Source organism: Mesoplodon densirostris, chromosome 16 (genome assembly GCF_025265405.1).
Source record: "Mesoplodon densirostris isolate mMesDen1 chromosome 16, mMesDen1 primary haplotype, whole genome shotgun sequence".
NCBI classification, from domain to species: Eukaryota; Metazoa; Chordata; class Mammalia; order Artiodactyla; family Ziphiidae; genus Mesoplodon; species Mesoplodon densirostris.
The window spans coordinates 34243860-34259432 of record NC_082676.1 but is presented as its reverse complement, the minus strand read 5'-3'; the positions used below and the strand labels follow the sequence as shown (position 1 = coordinate 34259432).

At 42.1% G+C, this 15573-nt stretch overlaps 1 protein-coding gene across 13 annotated transcripts in view; it reads right to left on the bottom strand.

Annotated features, from left to right (window-relative positions):
- TRRAP (transformation/transcription domain associated protein) overlaps nt 1–15573 on the bottom strand; it is a 112096-nt gene that overhangs the window by 21017 nt on the left and 75506 nt on the right. For 10 of the 13 annotated variants that reach the window (XM_060079278.1, XM_060079288.1, XM_060079289.1 and 7 more), the window contains 7 exons: nt 12587–12778; nt 7155–7383; nt 6292–6557; nt 5151–5251; nt 3726–3927; nt 2328–2492; nt 852–942 (listed from right to left, as the gene is read on the bottom strand). In XM_060079278.1, coding sequence (XP_059935261.1) covers nt 852–942; nt 2328–2492; nt 3726–3927; nt 5151–5251; nt 6292–6557; nt 7155–7383; nt 12587–12778 — 1246 coding nt within the window. The remainder of the gene's footprint in view (nt 1–851; nt 943–2327; nt 2493–3725; nt 3928–5150; nt 5252–6291; nt 6558–7154; nt 7384–12586; nt 12779–15573) is intronic. The other 3 variants (XM_060079287.1, XM_060079291.1, XM_060079290.1) reach the window with 1 other exon arrangement.

Below are 15573 nucleotides of genomic sequence, written 5' to 3'. Positions count from 1 at the left end.
CGCAACTAGAGAAGGCCTGCGCGTAGCAATGAAGACCCAAGGCAGCCAAAAATAAATAAATAAATATATTTTTTAAAAAAGGAAAAAAGAAAAAAGAAATACGTTGTAGAACCCCCTTTGCTCGTTTTTTTAGCTTCAGCTCTCTTAGAATAAAAAAAAATCTTAACTTTCAAATGACCAAAACACGAATCTACCCAGGTACCCAGGAGGTTGGAGCTAACACGCTGTGCAGTCCTCACCCACCCCGCACAGGACCAGGAGATGCTGCCATCGTCCAGTGGATGGAGTCACCTTCCTAGAAAGCCTCTGGTCTCGCAGCATAAATGTCTACATATTAAAAACGTGGTGAAGCAAGTAAACGTGGTGTTTACAAAGCACCATGCTTAGTGGGTAACTGAAACCATTAAATTATTTCTTTACGCACCAGAGCTATTCAATATAGATTAAAAACCTCTACTTTGAGTATGTTTTTACATTTGGTGAGATTGATTTCTATGCTGATTCCCCTGATAGCTGAAGATATTCCTTATAACACCGTAACTGACGTTTATACTGTTTACCAGGATGCATTTATAACTAATGAGGCAAGTTCAACTTTATAATTATCTATACCTAAAAATTTCATATATTTTTTTCTACTTAGGGATTGAATCACTCAGGTAGATGAACACCCTATTACACTGCGGCGAAGGAGAACCAGAAACTTCACTGGGAGATCAGGTTTTATCTTCCAGACCCAATGTCCTCTCAGGGACTAAACACAAGACCGGCCCACATGCTGGAAAGGAGCTGCAAGCGAGCATGTGTCCGCGGCAGTGGGGACCTGGCCGCTGCACCCCCCAGAGACGTACCGCTCTTGTAGCGCTCCCGCTGCTCTATCTTCAGGGTCAGGTACAGGGTCCGGATGGGAAAGTAGACGGCTTGGGGATACACTCGTCCAACCTGCTCTGAGACAGTCAATCATGAGTGGGATGCTGGCCTGCACTTGGCCACACCACCGACCTAATAACACACACGAGGCCGGATTAAACAGCAAGTCAAACATCTAGTTTAGCTTTAAAATATCCAAGAAAGAGCAACATGGTGTATTTCATCAGTTCTGCCCCAGAACTACTGATGACAGAGGGAAACCACACTTTCATTTGATTCAGTTAATATGAGGATGACAAACACTCAAGTCCCTGGATCTCACTCGGGCAAATGACAGGAAAACACAAAATGACACCAGTCTTTATTCACCAGGAACTGTGAGCTGATTCTAGCTGACAATGAGGCTCACTAGTGAGTAATTTTACTCTGCATAACTGCAGGAAGGAGGAGACTGAACTTTTTCTCTTTAAGGTAAGACGTGCCAGTTTTACCAAATTGGGGTTATTGCCTCCTTCAAAAGGGCTGAGCAGACATTACCCAGCTCTGCCACAGGGGGGCTGGCTAATGTACATTAAGAGATATTCAGTGAATGACAATACCAAATAAAGGGAATCTACACCTTGACAGATCAACTCCAAGTGAAATACCAGTCAGTACCTAGGAACATAGCTGCAAGCTCTCAAGGGAAAAATAAAACCACTTCTGGGTACCGTGTAGATGATGCACCACATGTGAAGAACAGACAGAACGGGGAACAAGTAGCATGTCCCCAAATGCTTGGTTACGACGCTGTTCACATGTGAAAAATTATATATATGACTGTAATTTTATAAGCAGCAGCACAGTCAAAGGCACTCGATCCCAGACCGACTGTACCCAAATCTCTATTGTTCAGGCCCTTCCCCTCTCGGTCTTTTTGCAGGAGAGGGACAATCTGGAGCCACTCTCAAAATAAGGGTAATGAAAGCCCTTCTACAGGACCCCGGGCCCCAGTCTGTCCGACTCCCCAAGCCCACCCAGTGCTGCAGCTGAACAACTAACTGTACAAAGGGCAATAAACACCACAGCTGGGCTGAGTTTTCTTCCGAAGGAAAGCTCTGAAGAGCAACTAGCACGCAATGGGATTTCAGCCACAAAGTATCAACCAGATACACACTCACTGTGAGTACTCACTAGTGACCTTACATTTTAAGAGAATGTTTATTTTATGTGTATCTTATGTGGCAACACATTCAAGGAAAGAAATGACCATTTTAATACTGTAACTCTAGCAGATTATTCCACGCCAACCCTGATACACTCTTCAGTCACTTTTAGTTGTGCTTTATATCAAGTGATATCTAATTGTGTACAACTTCCCATCTCTCTTTGAGCATGCGCATTTCCTTTCTGGAAAAAAAAAAGGATGTGAAATGAAGACAATTTTTCTGTGATCAAAGATGCCTTGCTATTCCCACCTGGCTAATCAGGTTCAAAAGCAGCTTTCCCTCGGAGCCAACCAGACAGGTGAGCAGCTGTGGGATCCAGGCCAGCCACTGGATGGGTGGCACACCGATGCAGTACTTGTCGACGGCATCTGCCAAAGTATTTTTGTCATCATCAAAACTCAAGAGCCACAGCACCTAAGACAGAAGGGAAAATCCTAGAGTTGAATGAAAATTCTAAAGCTCTGATCAAGTGACCTTTCCCCCCACATTAAAATACCATATAGAGTAACTTCACTGGCGTTGTGGGAAAATATCTATAAAACGCCCAACAATATTGCTAAACCTAAACATACATCTTATAAATAAAACTGAAAACTTAAATATAGCTTTCATCCAGATTTAGCTTTAATGCCCACTAGTAACTGACCCAATCGGCTGGCTAGTGGTGGCCAGTGTGACCCCAAGGGGTTTCAGCCTGCTACTCCACACTTGTAATCTCCCCAGAACAAAATGGGCTTCTGCTAAAGATCTCAGGTGACAACACCCTAGTATAAAGTAGGCCCCGTGTTGGCAGCCTGGTGTCCAGGGACGTCTGAAACAATTACATCTAAAAATAAGCAAACCTGGAGTCAAGACAGTGAGGTGGTTTCCTGGTGTGACTACAGTCAGTCTGTTTCTACAGTCGGCTTTAACTACTAGGTGCTGACGTTCAATCCAAATTTTGATGTTAAATCAAGGAATTCTAAAAACTCCTAACCTTTAATGGACAAAACAGAAAAGCAGAACTTATTCTTAAGTTTCTGCAAGAATGGAGTCTGGGTTGTACTGATGTGCTTCCCGGGAGGGCTGAGAAGGCTCAATACTGGGGAGGACACTTGGGCTCAAGCGGCCCCCCACTGGGCCCAGGTCAATACCGGCCTTGTGCCCGGCACTGTACTGGGGGCCCCGCGGGTGACAATGCAGGTGACTGCGACCTCACCCTGCAGTGTGTGCAGAAACCAGGGGATTCAACGTCACCTGTGACTAGAGCTGACCTGCTCCGTGACTGTGTGCATGGTCCCTGCAGGTGAGAGATCAGAATCTAACAGGTGTCTAGCAGGTAAGCTCTCTGGGCAGACCCCTCAGCAGTCTGCAGGAATCTTTGTCCAGTGTGAGGTCCCACAGCAAACACTGGACTTGAGTCCTAAGACCCAGACTCTAGGTTCAGTTTTGCTGCTTAGAAGTCCTTTGACTCCAAGTATGTCCAGGCCTCCATTTTTCAGCTTGAAGTAGAACTGTGGACTATACTTCAAAAGGTGAAGGGAAATGAGAGGTAAGGCATGAAGAAATGCCTCATGCCCAGCACAGATCAGTAAGCTGCTGAATTTTCATCTAAACTTAAAGGCTACCGGGTGGTCTTTGGTCAAAGGTAAATTCTTTCAGTCTCACCTTGGCTAAGTATTTTCTTGATTTGCTCTCATTCTGATGCCGGCACGCATGCAGGTAACAGGTAATGGCAGACACTCCAAGATGCAGCTGCCGCTCCTTCACAAAGATGTTTTCCAGGTAATCGCCCCACATGGCCCAAGCTTTCACCAGCACATCGTGCATCTGCACAGCTGCAGAAAAGGCTTTGTTTGCTTCCTCAGACCTGTGAAGACACAAAATCAAAACAAATTTTAGGTGAACATCATTTAGTATAAAATCAACCATTTTAAAGTGAACAGTTCCATGGCATTTGGTACCTTTAAAATGTTGTGCAACTGCCACCTCTGTGTAGGCCACAAACATTTTCATAACCCCAGAAAACCCCGACCCATGAAGCAGTCACTCTCCATTCCCCCAACCTCCAACCCTGGTGACCACTGACCTGCTTTCTGTCTCTATGGATTTATCTACTCCGCACATTTCTTACTAATGGAACCATACATTGTGATTTTTTGGTCTGGGTTCTTTCAGTCAGCGCTGTGTTTCTGAGGCTACAGGACACGTTAACACTTCATTCCTCTTTATGCTGAGTAATATCCCAATGTCTGTATACACCACATCTTGTTTATTCACTTGAGTTGTTTCAATACTCTGACTATAGTAAACAGTGCTGCTGTGAACCTTCACGAACAACTACCTGCTTGAGTTCCTGTTTTCAACACTTTTGGGTAAATGCCTAGGAGTGGAATTGCCGGGCCATATGATAATTTTTTGTTTAGTTTTTTGAGGACCTGCCATACTGTTTTCCAGTTGACTGACCCCTGCTCTAAAGCAAGAATCATCTCCATAAAAGCAATCAACTCTGGGGGCTTCCCTGGTGGCACAATGGTTAGGAATCCGCCTGCCCATGCAGGGGACACGGGTTCGAGCCCTGGTCTGGGAGTATCCCACACGCCTGTGCACCTAGAGCCTGTGCTGCGCAACAAGAGAGGCCACCACAATGAGAAGCCCACGCACCACAATGAAGAGTAGCCCCTGCTTGTCGCAAACAGAAAAACCCACACATAGCAACAAAGACCCAATGCAGACCAAAATAAATGAAATAAAATAAATTTATTAAAAAAAAAAAAAAAAAAAAAAGGAATCAAGTCTGTTCCAAAATGGCATGCTGAGAAACTGGGGCAACGAATCCATGTTATCAGCAGTTCTCTGTTCAAGCAATTCATGTTTAAAAAGTTTTTTAAGTACTACACTCAAGCTGGCCCGTCAATTTGCTGCAAGTTATTACCTTCCTAGAGGTACAATATTTGAAATATCATCCCTGACAACTGTCACTAAGTCATATCAATTTCTAGCTTGATCTTCACATTGGCTTCAAGTTATAAATAACTATTTAAATAATCTGATGAGTCTTTCTCTTATCCTCCACCAATATAACATACATACTTGTTGATCTGAGCCAAGAACATTCCCTTCAGTGCATAAAATTCAGCTGTCATCTCTTTTGTGAAGTATTTTAAGTTTGTAGATTCAATAACTTCAAGGCCCTGTTTATTAAAAACAGAAAAAAAGTTCTTGAATTTTCTAGACAATAATATAAAAAGGTCATTAAAATATTGATCTATGTAGCAAGTCTGAAAGGTCACTGACAAATATACTTTATTTATTTATTTATTTATTTTATTTATTTTTTTAGATTTTTTTAAATTTTATTTTACAAATTTAATCAGTTATACATATACATATGTTCCCATATCCCCTCCCTTTTGCGTCTCCCTCCCACCCTCCCTATCCCACCCCTCCAGGCGGTCACAAAGAACCGAGCTGATCTCCCTGTGCTATGCGGCTGCTTCCCACTAGCTATCTACCTTACGTTTGGTAGTGTATATATGTCCATGCCGCTCTTTCACTTTGTCACAGCTTACCCTTCCCCCTCCCCATATCCTCAAGTCCATGCTCTAGTAGGTCTGTGTCTTTATTCCTGTCTTACCCCTATGTTCTTCATGACATTTTTTTTTCTTAAATTCCATATATATGTGTCAGCATACAGTATTTGTCTTTCTCTTTCTGACTTACTTCACTCTGTATGACAGACTCTAGGTCCATCCACCTCATTAGACAAATATACTTTAAACTGACAACAGGCTTGCCCACCATGAATATTTGTTGACTAACAAGTAGTATTTAAACTCAATCACTAAATGCAAATTCAGTTCTAGACACCTTAATGGTATTTTCTCCAAAGCTTTACCCTATCTAGTCAGTTTCATTGTTTTTATTAATATTCCTCTGAACATAGCCCCAATCTACCATATACCCTCATAGTTCTGCAGTTTTTAATTTTCTTTCCTTAACTACATTAACCAAGTAGAATAGAGACCATCACATATAATTCATTCAAATACTCAAGCAGCTTCCTGTCCCTTTCTTATTTTGGCAGGACTGTTCCCCAAAACCAGAGCTGTGTTTGTAAAGTTCTAGCCTCTTTCCCTGTTGTCTGAACCAGGCGTTTCCACATGGACCCTTCATTCCTCCCCAGACCTCCTGGGCGCGGGCGGGCGGGCATGGGGTCTGGCTGGCACTCTACCTGCATACACTCGTTCTTCCCCATGACGCCTGCCAGTTGCAGGTAGCATTTGACTTGCTGCCGAATCTTCTGGAAGCAATCCACGATAGGGACAGTTGGAATAGTATGAATACGACTTAATATATCCAGAGCTACATTGACCAGTCCCTGTTTTCGGGCAATTTTTCCATACTGGATGATTGCTGAAGCTGATGCGTGAACCCCAAGCATAGCATTGTTTGAACTTGGATCATGCTGAGAACTATTCTCATAGGCAGTTACAATAGCTAGAGAGCAAAGAAATGAGTTTTCAGTCCATGTCAAACATTTTTCAAAGTGTTCCACAGTAAGGCTTAAATAAAAAATGAAAAACAAACACACATGGCTTATGCGATGGGAGGCTCTGTGATAAACCCTCATTACTTTTCCTTGTATTCTGTATCAAAAGGAAGATCTAAGAAGCACTAACTCTTGAGTTGGGTGTTACCGTCTTGGCTAACTAAACCATGAAGGTCGCTCTGAACAAATAGATGCCTGGCAGGTTGAGGGGAAGAGCAGAGGGGACCAGGGAAGGTGAAAAAGGCTACATGCTGCCACCTGAGCACAGCTCTTCCTCAAGGGGGCTTCAAAACAAAGAGGGCTGTGATCCCACTGGCCTGTGCCCCTGGTGCAACAGTGTCCAGCAGCACGTCTGTTCTAGCTGGAAAAAGGGAACAGGTAGGGGGAAATTCTTCCCATCTTTCACCACCTTCATCTTTACCCTGTCATAACAACCACCATCTACCATGCCAAAAAAGAGAAAATCCGGTAAAAGAAAAAAGAAACAAAACAACAAAACATAACCAAGACATGAAACCAGAACAGTGGGGTGTCTGGAAAATTACATGATGAATGCATGCCGGACCAGGTAGGTTTACCCTGGTAATGATGCTGCCGCCACATGAAGACGCTGCTCCAGTGGGACAAATCGTCAGACACGATGGGCAGCCGGTTCCTCCAGGTCTTCACCACTGTCTTCATGTCATGCAGGCTGTTGTTCCTTCCCAGGTTGGTGGGCTGTAAGCCTGCGTTAATTTGAGCAGCTTCCTGAAGTTCAATAATTTGCTGGGCTGCCTAAAAGGGACCAGCATAAGAGATTCCACAGTGAGCATTAAGATTGAAGGAGGATAACAAACCAGAGTCAATCAGGAATCCTTATGTGAAGAGCTCACGATTCAATGACCAAAGGAAGCACTGTGCCTCAGATGCCACGTTTACCTTACTCCATACCTCAAACGCTACTCTCGTGGCCCCTGTCCCCACCCCCCATTTTAACACCTCTGCTCTGCGGCTGCTGTGACACTGGGGCCTGGAGAACACCGACTCCCCCCACCCCCCATTAACGATCCTTTTTCTGTTCCCTTTGCCACCAGCTAAGTGTGGCTCTTTGTCTACTGAGGCCTAAGACCAGAACAACCTGGTCCCCCTGCCCTCAAGCTTTAGTTCCATGAACATTTGAAGCCCGGAGCCATGTCAAGCACCTCAGAACACAGTTCTAATGATCTTTTTGGGCTGATACATGCATTTTCATCACATCCCTATAAATCTGTCCAGGTCACTACCCTTTACACCCCAGAAGTGTTGTTGGCTCCAAGTTTGTGGTGCCCTCTCCTTACGGGGAGGCCTGGGCCATAATTCCAAGCCTATTCAAACTCTACCTGTCAAGCTTCACCTTCTGCTCTCCCACAGGGATTTTTACCTTCTCTAAATCCTTGTGTTTATTTTCTGTTCTACCACATGGCACTGAATCATAGACTCCCTCTTAAAATTTTGCTTCTTATGGATATGTCACCTCCCTCCAGCCTAATTCTCTTTTGAGGCAGAAAGTTTTAAATTGTTTGAATCCCCAAATACAGCACCAAGTTCAGTACTCAGTATCCTTCTGTTTCATCTTAATTTTAAAAATTTAAGAATTTATGCTTTCCATCTATACTTCATTACATTTAAGTTTAATTCATTACATTCCGGTTTCTGAAACCTTTATCTCATCCTTCCTCCCACCAAAAGCTTACTGAAAATAGAACAATGGGATATCTGTTTTATAACAGCTTTACTGAGGTATAATTGAAACATCATCGAAATCACCTTTTAAAGTGTACAATTCAGTAGTTTTTAGCACAGATCTTCCTCAACTTATGATGGGGTTATGTTGCAATAAACTCATCCTAAGTGGAAAATACCTGAAGTTGAGAATGCATTTAACACACCCAACCTACCAGACATCCTAGCTTAGCCCAGCCAACCTGAATGTGCTTTAAAACATTCACACTATCTAACCCAAAGCCTATTTAATAATAAAGTGTTGATTTTCTCTTATAATTTACTAACAACTGTACTGAAAGTGAAAAACAGAATGGTTGTATGGGTTCAGAATAGCTGTAAGCATGCGCTTGTTGACCCTCGTGACTGCATGGCTGACCAGGAGCTGAAGCTTGGTACCACTACCCAGCACCACGTGAGTATCATACCACATACGCTGGTCTGGTCAAAATTCAGTGTTCAAAGTATGGTTTCTACTGAATATAGATTGTATATATATTTTTTCACACCATCATAAAGTCAAAAAATTGTAACTCAGCGACCATGTATATTTTTCCTAGAGCTATATGACTGTCAACACTATCTAGTTATAGAAAGAAGCCCACAGGTAGCCTCTCTCCACTCTTCCTCCCCTAGAAGGTGACGAGCACTAATCTACTGTTTATCGCTATGGATTTGTCTATTCTAGACATTTCATATAAATGGAATCACACAACATGTGGCCTTCTGTGTCCTGCTTCTTCACGTAGCATACCTTCAAGGTTTACCCATGCTGTAACCCATACTGGTACTTCATTCCTTTCTACTGCTGAGTAATACTCCATTGCACGAATATACCATTTTAATTTATTCATTCATCAGCTGATGGTCATTTGGAGTATTTCCACATTTTGACTATTAGGACTATTAACACTATAGACATTTGTGTGTGGGTTTTTGTGGACCTAAGTTTTAGTTTCTCTTAGATTTACACCTAGGGGTGAAATTGTTGAGCCTATGGTAATTCCATGTTTAATATTTTGAGAAACTGTCAGACTGTTTCCAAAGAGCAAGCACTATTTTACAATCCTACAAGCAATACATGAGGAGTCCATTTTTCTCCACATCCTCACCAATACTTGCTATTACCTTTTTCATTCTAGCTATGCTAATGCGTATAAAGTGGTGTCTCACTGTGGTTATGTTTTGCATTTCCCTAATGACTAATGATGTTGAGCATTTTTTTTCCATGTGCTTATAGGTTAGATAAAACTTTTTCAAATATTCCTGAACTGGGCTTCCCTAGTGGCGCAGTGGTTGGGAGTCTGCCTGCTGATGCAGGGGACACGGGTTCGTGCCCTGGTCCGGGAAGATCCCACATGTCGTGGAGCAGCTGGGCCCGTGAGCCATGGCCGCTGAGCCTGAGCATCCGGAGCCTGTGCTCCACAACGGGAGAGACCACAACAGTGAGAGGCCCGCGTACCGCAAAAAAAAAAAAAAAATTCCTGAACTACTTCTATAAAGTCTGTAGTCTTTGTAGAATGTAACCACTAGAGTCTCTGCTCAGTTAGCTTACTGGTCAGCAAATGATTTCCTTAAAGACCTGAAATGATAAGGCTCTGTGTGCCTTTTGCAGCATGCCCTCATCCCTCAGCCAGGCAATTTTCAATTCTGCCTCAGCCTTTACTTCCCACTTATACAGAGCCCCAAGGTCAGCCAGAGGTGAAAGCTTAGGATCTTCTCAAGTCTCTCCTGAGCATGTGTGCACAGGATGTATGTGTATGTGGTCTTCTAGATTCCCATGAATATGTTAAAGCTGTTCACAATATATATAGACATCTCATTCTCTAATCTTCCCTTTACTGGGACTGGTGTTGCTACATCAGGCAGCTGTGATTGTAAACAACTGCCAGTGACTATTTTTGACAAATGCTCTCACATATGACTTTCTCTACTGAGCGAGCTCTGAGTCAGGTCAAATAGAGACAAACCCTGTGAATAGGGTTTTTCTAGGAGCTGTAGTGCTGGTTAAATATTGCCAGCATTCTGGGGCTGGGTTTTTTGGGGGGGTCTCTAAATCTGTACTGTCTTCCACTGGTGGCTGCTAGGCTGTTTTTCACAGCTACTGTGGTTGGAAGCTGTTGGTTTTCAAGGCAGAGCTGGGGAGAGGGGTAATGGGAACAGGACAATTAAAGGCCACAAACCTTGCTATTCTTACTGAAATACAGCTGTTCTTCCTTAAATGCTCCCTGGATTACTGCTAATCTTTAAATTTCAGAGTTGTGAAAGGTTGGTTTTAACAATTTCCCCCATTGTGCCCATTGCTGCTATGAAGAAGTAAAAATTCAGAGGCCCTTACGCTGCTCTTCTGGACAACGTGACAGCTAAGTCACTCCCTCCGCAACCACACTCAGACTCTGTGTTTCTTCCTGACCAGTGGCTGATCCAGGAGCCCAGTACTGATGTTTGCAGTAGGCCAAAGGGGCAGACGCCCCATCTAGAGTCCCCATCACAACTCTGGGGTCCTAGAGTCAGTAAGACGGGAATGTTGCTGTGCAAAAGCACCAAAACTTTTCCCCTCAGTGATTTTTTTGAGGGGTGGTAGTTGAGGAGGAGGGGGGAGAGACACAAGCTGTAGTTCGAAATATATTATTTTATAACTTATTAAAACATGATAAATATTTCAAAAAATTAGGCATTGTTTTAACATTTATAGGTTTCGAAAAAAGGTACTTATATTTAATTTTTAAAAAATAAACACTTCTCTAAGCTCATCGTTTCCACCTCCTTAAACTCTGACCCTAAAATTAATAGTTACCGAATGATCAAACTGAAACATTGTTGAATTGTTTCCATAAAATCATTCTTATGTCTTTGTTTTCTGTAAGATTTCTCAGCTATGCTGGTTGATAGTGCTACTTGGGGGAGGAAGTCATCTCTCTAAATGCAGTCAGCTTTGTAACCAAACTAATCAACAAATAACTGAGTATCAACCGTGACCACAGCAGTGGAAGAGAAACTGCCTTTAATTTCACTTCCAAAATTCCTGAATCAGGATTGTCTGAAATACTGCATTTTATACTCTGTACTTTGAATATATAACCACACAATAATTTCTATTTATTCACAACTGTGTTATTCATAGCAATACTTAGTCATTCATCCATAATGATACTCAGTCATTCACAATATTTCTTGCATTGACAACTTTTTCCTATGTTCATGCAATAACTTTTTTCCTAACAGCTACGACATGCAACCCATCTTTGCACTTTTAGAAGATGTGGAAGAAAAAGTCCACTTTAAATAAAAGGCTTTAGAATATTTTAATAACCTAGATTAGAGATGTTATATACCTGCACAATAATACTACCTTAGTGCACACCTTGAGAAAAAGCCAAAAATAATAGATACAAAAAGGAAAAATATCAAAACAAAGCAATTAATTGCTTCAATGAACTTCTGGTTCACTATGACAATGACAAAATAATCTAAGTATATTAATAAATAACTATATCATTTAAAAAATCTATAAAAAACTACTATAAAAATCAATATAGCAGTTCAAGTCTCAAAACTACTCTTTCAAGAGGAAAAAAGTATGACCATTCTGCCTATAGTTTTACTCATTCAATAACACTGGGAGCTGCTCCATGACAGGTGCCAGATAAAACAGGACAAGAGCTGACACAGCCCTTTGTGTGTGTGTACGCACGCGCACGCACGCGCGTGCACACACACATGCATAGGGGCTGGGAGGATGGGAAGAAGCATGTTCCATGGAGAGAGGCAGCGTGCACAAGGAGCTGTGGGGAGAGATCCTTTAGATCTGAGCCATTGAATGGTGGCTGGTGTGGCTGCACAAATTGTCAGAAGTAGTGAAGACGATACACAAAGGAAGAAGCCAAGGCACAGCCTATTTAACTGCAGTTTTAAGAGTCTCAGAGGAGGAGAGACCTTTTCAGGCTGAGCAGTGGCATCACACTGATGGTGGTACAGTGGGCATGAAAGAATATTCCTAAAGCAAAAGTGAAAATCATCAAGATCACTCCTGTGGGTCGGCTTCTGTCACTTAAATCCCTTGGAAGCACCAAAAATGAGACGCAACATTTTAGTCCCCTCCGTTTTGACTCTGGCCTTCCTTTCACCGAGGATGAATTTAAATGGGAAACGACAAGTGGAAGGAGTTTCCTCCCCCGTCCAGCTCAGCTTATGGACCTAAGCCTGGGCAGGAGGAGCTCTGCTACGAGGGACCCACCTGGAGAAGAGGTGTGTGCACATGGGACACCACATGGGGCAGCCGCCGCCACTCGCGGATGGCCAAGCTGCTGGCCATTTCCACGAGGCGTTCGATGAAGCTGAGCTGCTGCTCCTCAGGGTGGCAGATAGCCAGGTAGCCACGGTACATGTTGACCTTCCACGCCATCTCCTTTGGACAACTTACTTCTACCTGGTTATGGAAGAATATCACATAGGAAACAATGGGTATACTTCCTCTCAGTGGAAAGAGTCAAAAAGTAAAGTCAATTTTTTGGTAGCCAGTTTGCAAAGCAATAAACAGAAATTAAGCTATAAATAGACATTTTCTTTAGAGATGTCATCATGCTTTATATTTTTTCTGGACACTCTCCTTTGCCGAATACCAATGAGTGGCCAATCTCTCTATCTATGGAGGTGCCACAGGCTCCTTGCTTTAAGGTCACTAGTAGTTCCAGAAAGGGGAAACTGATCAACACCATTATGACAGACCAGACGAACAACGTACAAAGTCAGCCAGTGAATTTTCAAAGGATTAAATATGTGCTCATCTCCTCTCTGATAAATATCAGTATAATTTTGAATTGTTTCCAATTCACACTGTTATCCTGGGAAATTAATCTAACTTGTTCCACATTATATAAGGAAGCTGAAGGCAGCGATTCAGGTTTAGAAGAATATGAGTGAACATTCATAAATTTTACTGTCATTTAAAAGCCGCACTTTATTATCTACTATAAGTTTCCCCCAGATTTCTCATATCTTGGTTATCAGTTCTGATGAAGTATACAGAGCCTAGAGCCATCACGTTTCCTCCCATTGGCCCTAAGCCCAGGTAGAGGCTCCAGGTGTGCCTGGGAAAGCCCCTGTGTTTGCCCACCACTTTCTAAAGAAGGCATTAGAACTCACTGCATTTTATCAGCCTCTTAGAGCATTTTTTAAAATGTAAATTAAAAAATTAAACTCTTTTCAAAAATAATCTCTTTGTGTATAAAAAAATGAAAGAATATAGAGATATTCTTAAAAGAATTTTATAGGACTTGCTGTAACAAGATCAGCAAGACATTCATTGTGAAGCACCTTTGGGAAGTAATAGAAATTACACACATCTTAGTGCCATGCTGCTCTCTGTACAAATGAGGTAAGAGCAGTGATGGGAATAATAATGCGCTGACGTAACACCTGGCCTTGTTTTCTGACGTCTGACTTTTTCACAGCAGAGTCACATCCACCGCCCCTTAGTTCTCAGTAATACAGTGATGAAGAAATTCAGGGAGACAACCTTGTAAACACATCTGCTTCCTACATGATCCTCTAAAATTACACCTAAAATCTTACATTTTCTGGACTTAAACACTATTTAAGATAGGCTTTTGTCAATCACACCTGCCCTCTGTAACATTAGAACAAAGGCCCGTCTTCTAATTTCTCCTCCACTGAAAAAAATTACCCCATTTATTAAACCAAACCAAGAAATTAACTACTACAAGCAGCCCCATAATCGCAAGACACAGGAGGAAAAAGAAAGGTAATTTGATTTTTTTTCTTTTAAATACTGGTAAATGAGTAAATAAGTTAGTACTCTCAAGACCATTTGAAATTAATTTACTGCAGATTACCCAGAGTGCTTATTAATATACTTTGAGCTTTTTCTAACCAGTAAGTGCTTTAAAATTTTGGGAAAATAATCAAGAATTTGTGAAAGAAGAAGATCATTTGTCAGACCTATGGACAGTATGATACTGCACATACCCTGCTAAGTGAAACCTTGGAAAGGAGAAAAAGAAACCGTTAGAGTGAGCTATAAATACTTATTTATAATATAAATATTTTTACATTGAGATAAAATAAAGGAGAATGTTTATCAGAATAAAGAACAATCAACTGTAAATGCAACCTGTCAGCAAAATATTTATTTCTGTTTACCTACATAAGTGATTGGTTATTTCTCAGAGTAACACCAACTCCCTGCATCAGGCGAGCCATTTCCCAGGTCCCACCCTGAAAGTCCAGACCCTGGGCTCTGTAACCACTCTGTAGTTAATAGCTTGTGACTATTTCAGTTCTTCGATCTTTTGCATTTTGTTTAAAAGCAGCAGAAGTAACAAAATAAGCACGGTATTCACAATACAAGTTAAAATTTTAGGTTAATCCTTTCAAACACAGTGGCCTATAATCTTTTGAGTCTCCACATTAAGGAAGGAGAATCATTGGTGTGACTGTAAATAAACCCTTACTAGGTAAAGGGGGAAGGTGAGAACAGGACAATAGTGTAAACCCCTAAACCCCATAACACTGACACCACATAGGAAAGGTCAAAAACTGAGAAGCAGCAGCACAGAAAAGGGGCCAAGGGAGAAAATCACAGAAGGGTACAGATGCAGGAAAAAATAAAGAGCAACAAGAATAGCTGCTTTCACAGACCACCCAAGGCTTTGATGATGGTGATGATGGTGGTGACAGTGGTGATGGTGATGATGATGATGATGATGATGATGATGATGACGACGACGACGACGACGACGCGGGGTTCAGACAACACAGCCGTGCTGTCTGACACCGTAACTTTCATGCCCTGACACAGGCTTCCCAGTGTGGGAAAGAAAACTCTACCTCTGTGCCTGCTCTCACGTCATGCACCGAATTCCTCTGGATGGAGTTTAATTTTTGAAAACGTAGCACTCAACCACATTAATGGCTCAAGTTCACTTACACTGCACAATTACCACTTCCATAATGCAAGACATGCTTTGAATGTGGTACTGTTTTCATGTAACAAACTTACTGACAGCAGCTACTGTGCCAGGCCCTGGGCTTGTACAATTCACCTCTGCTATACTCACTGCTGCAGAGCTTCTGCCAACCAAGTCCACCAGTACAATTGCCTCTGTTTTTCCAAATTTCTCCAGACATTACTGTTTTCTCAGAGAATCCAAGGTCTCCCCGATACTTTTTACTGTAACTCAATAATGAACTAATACTTAAGTT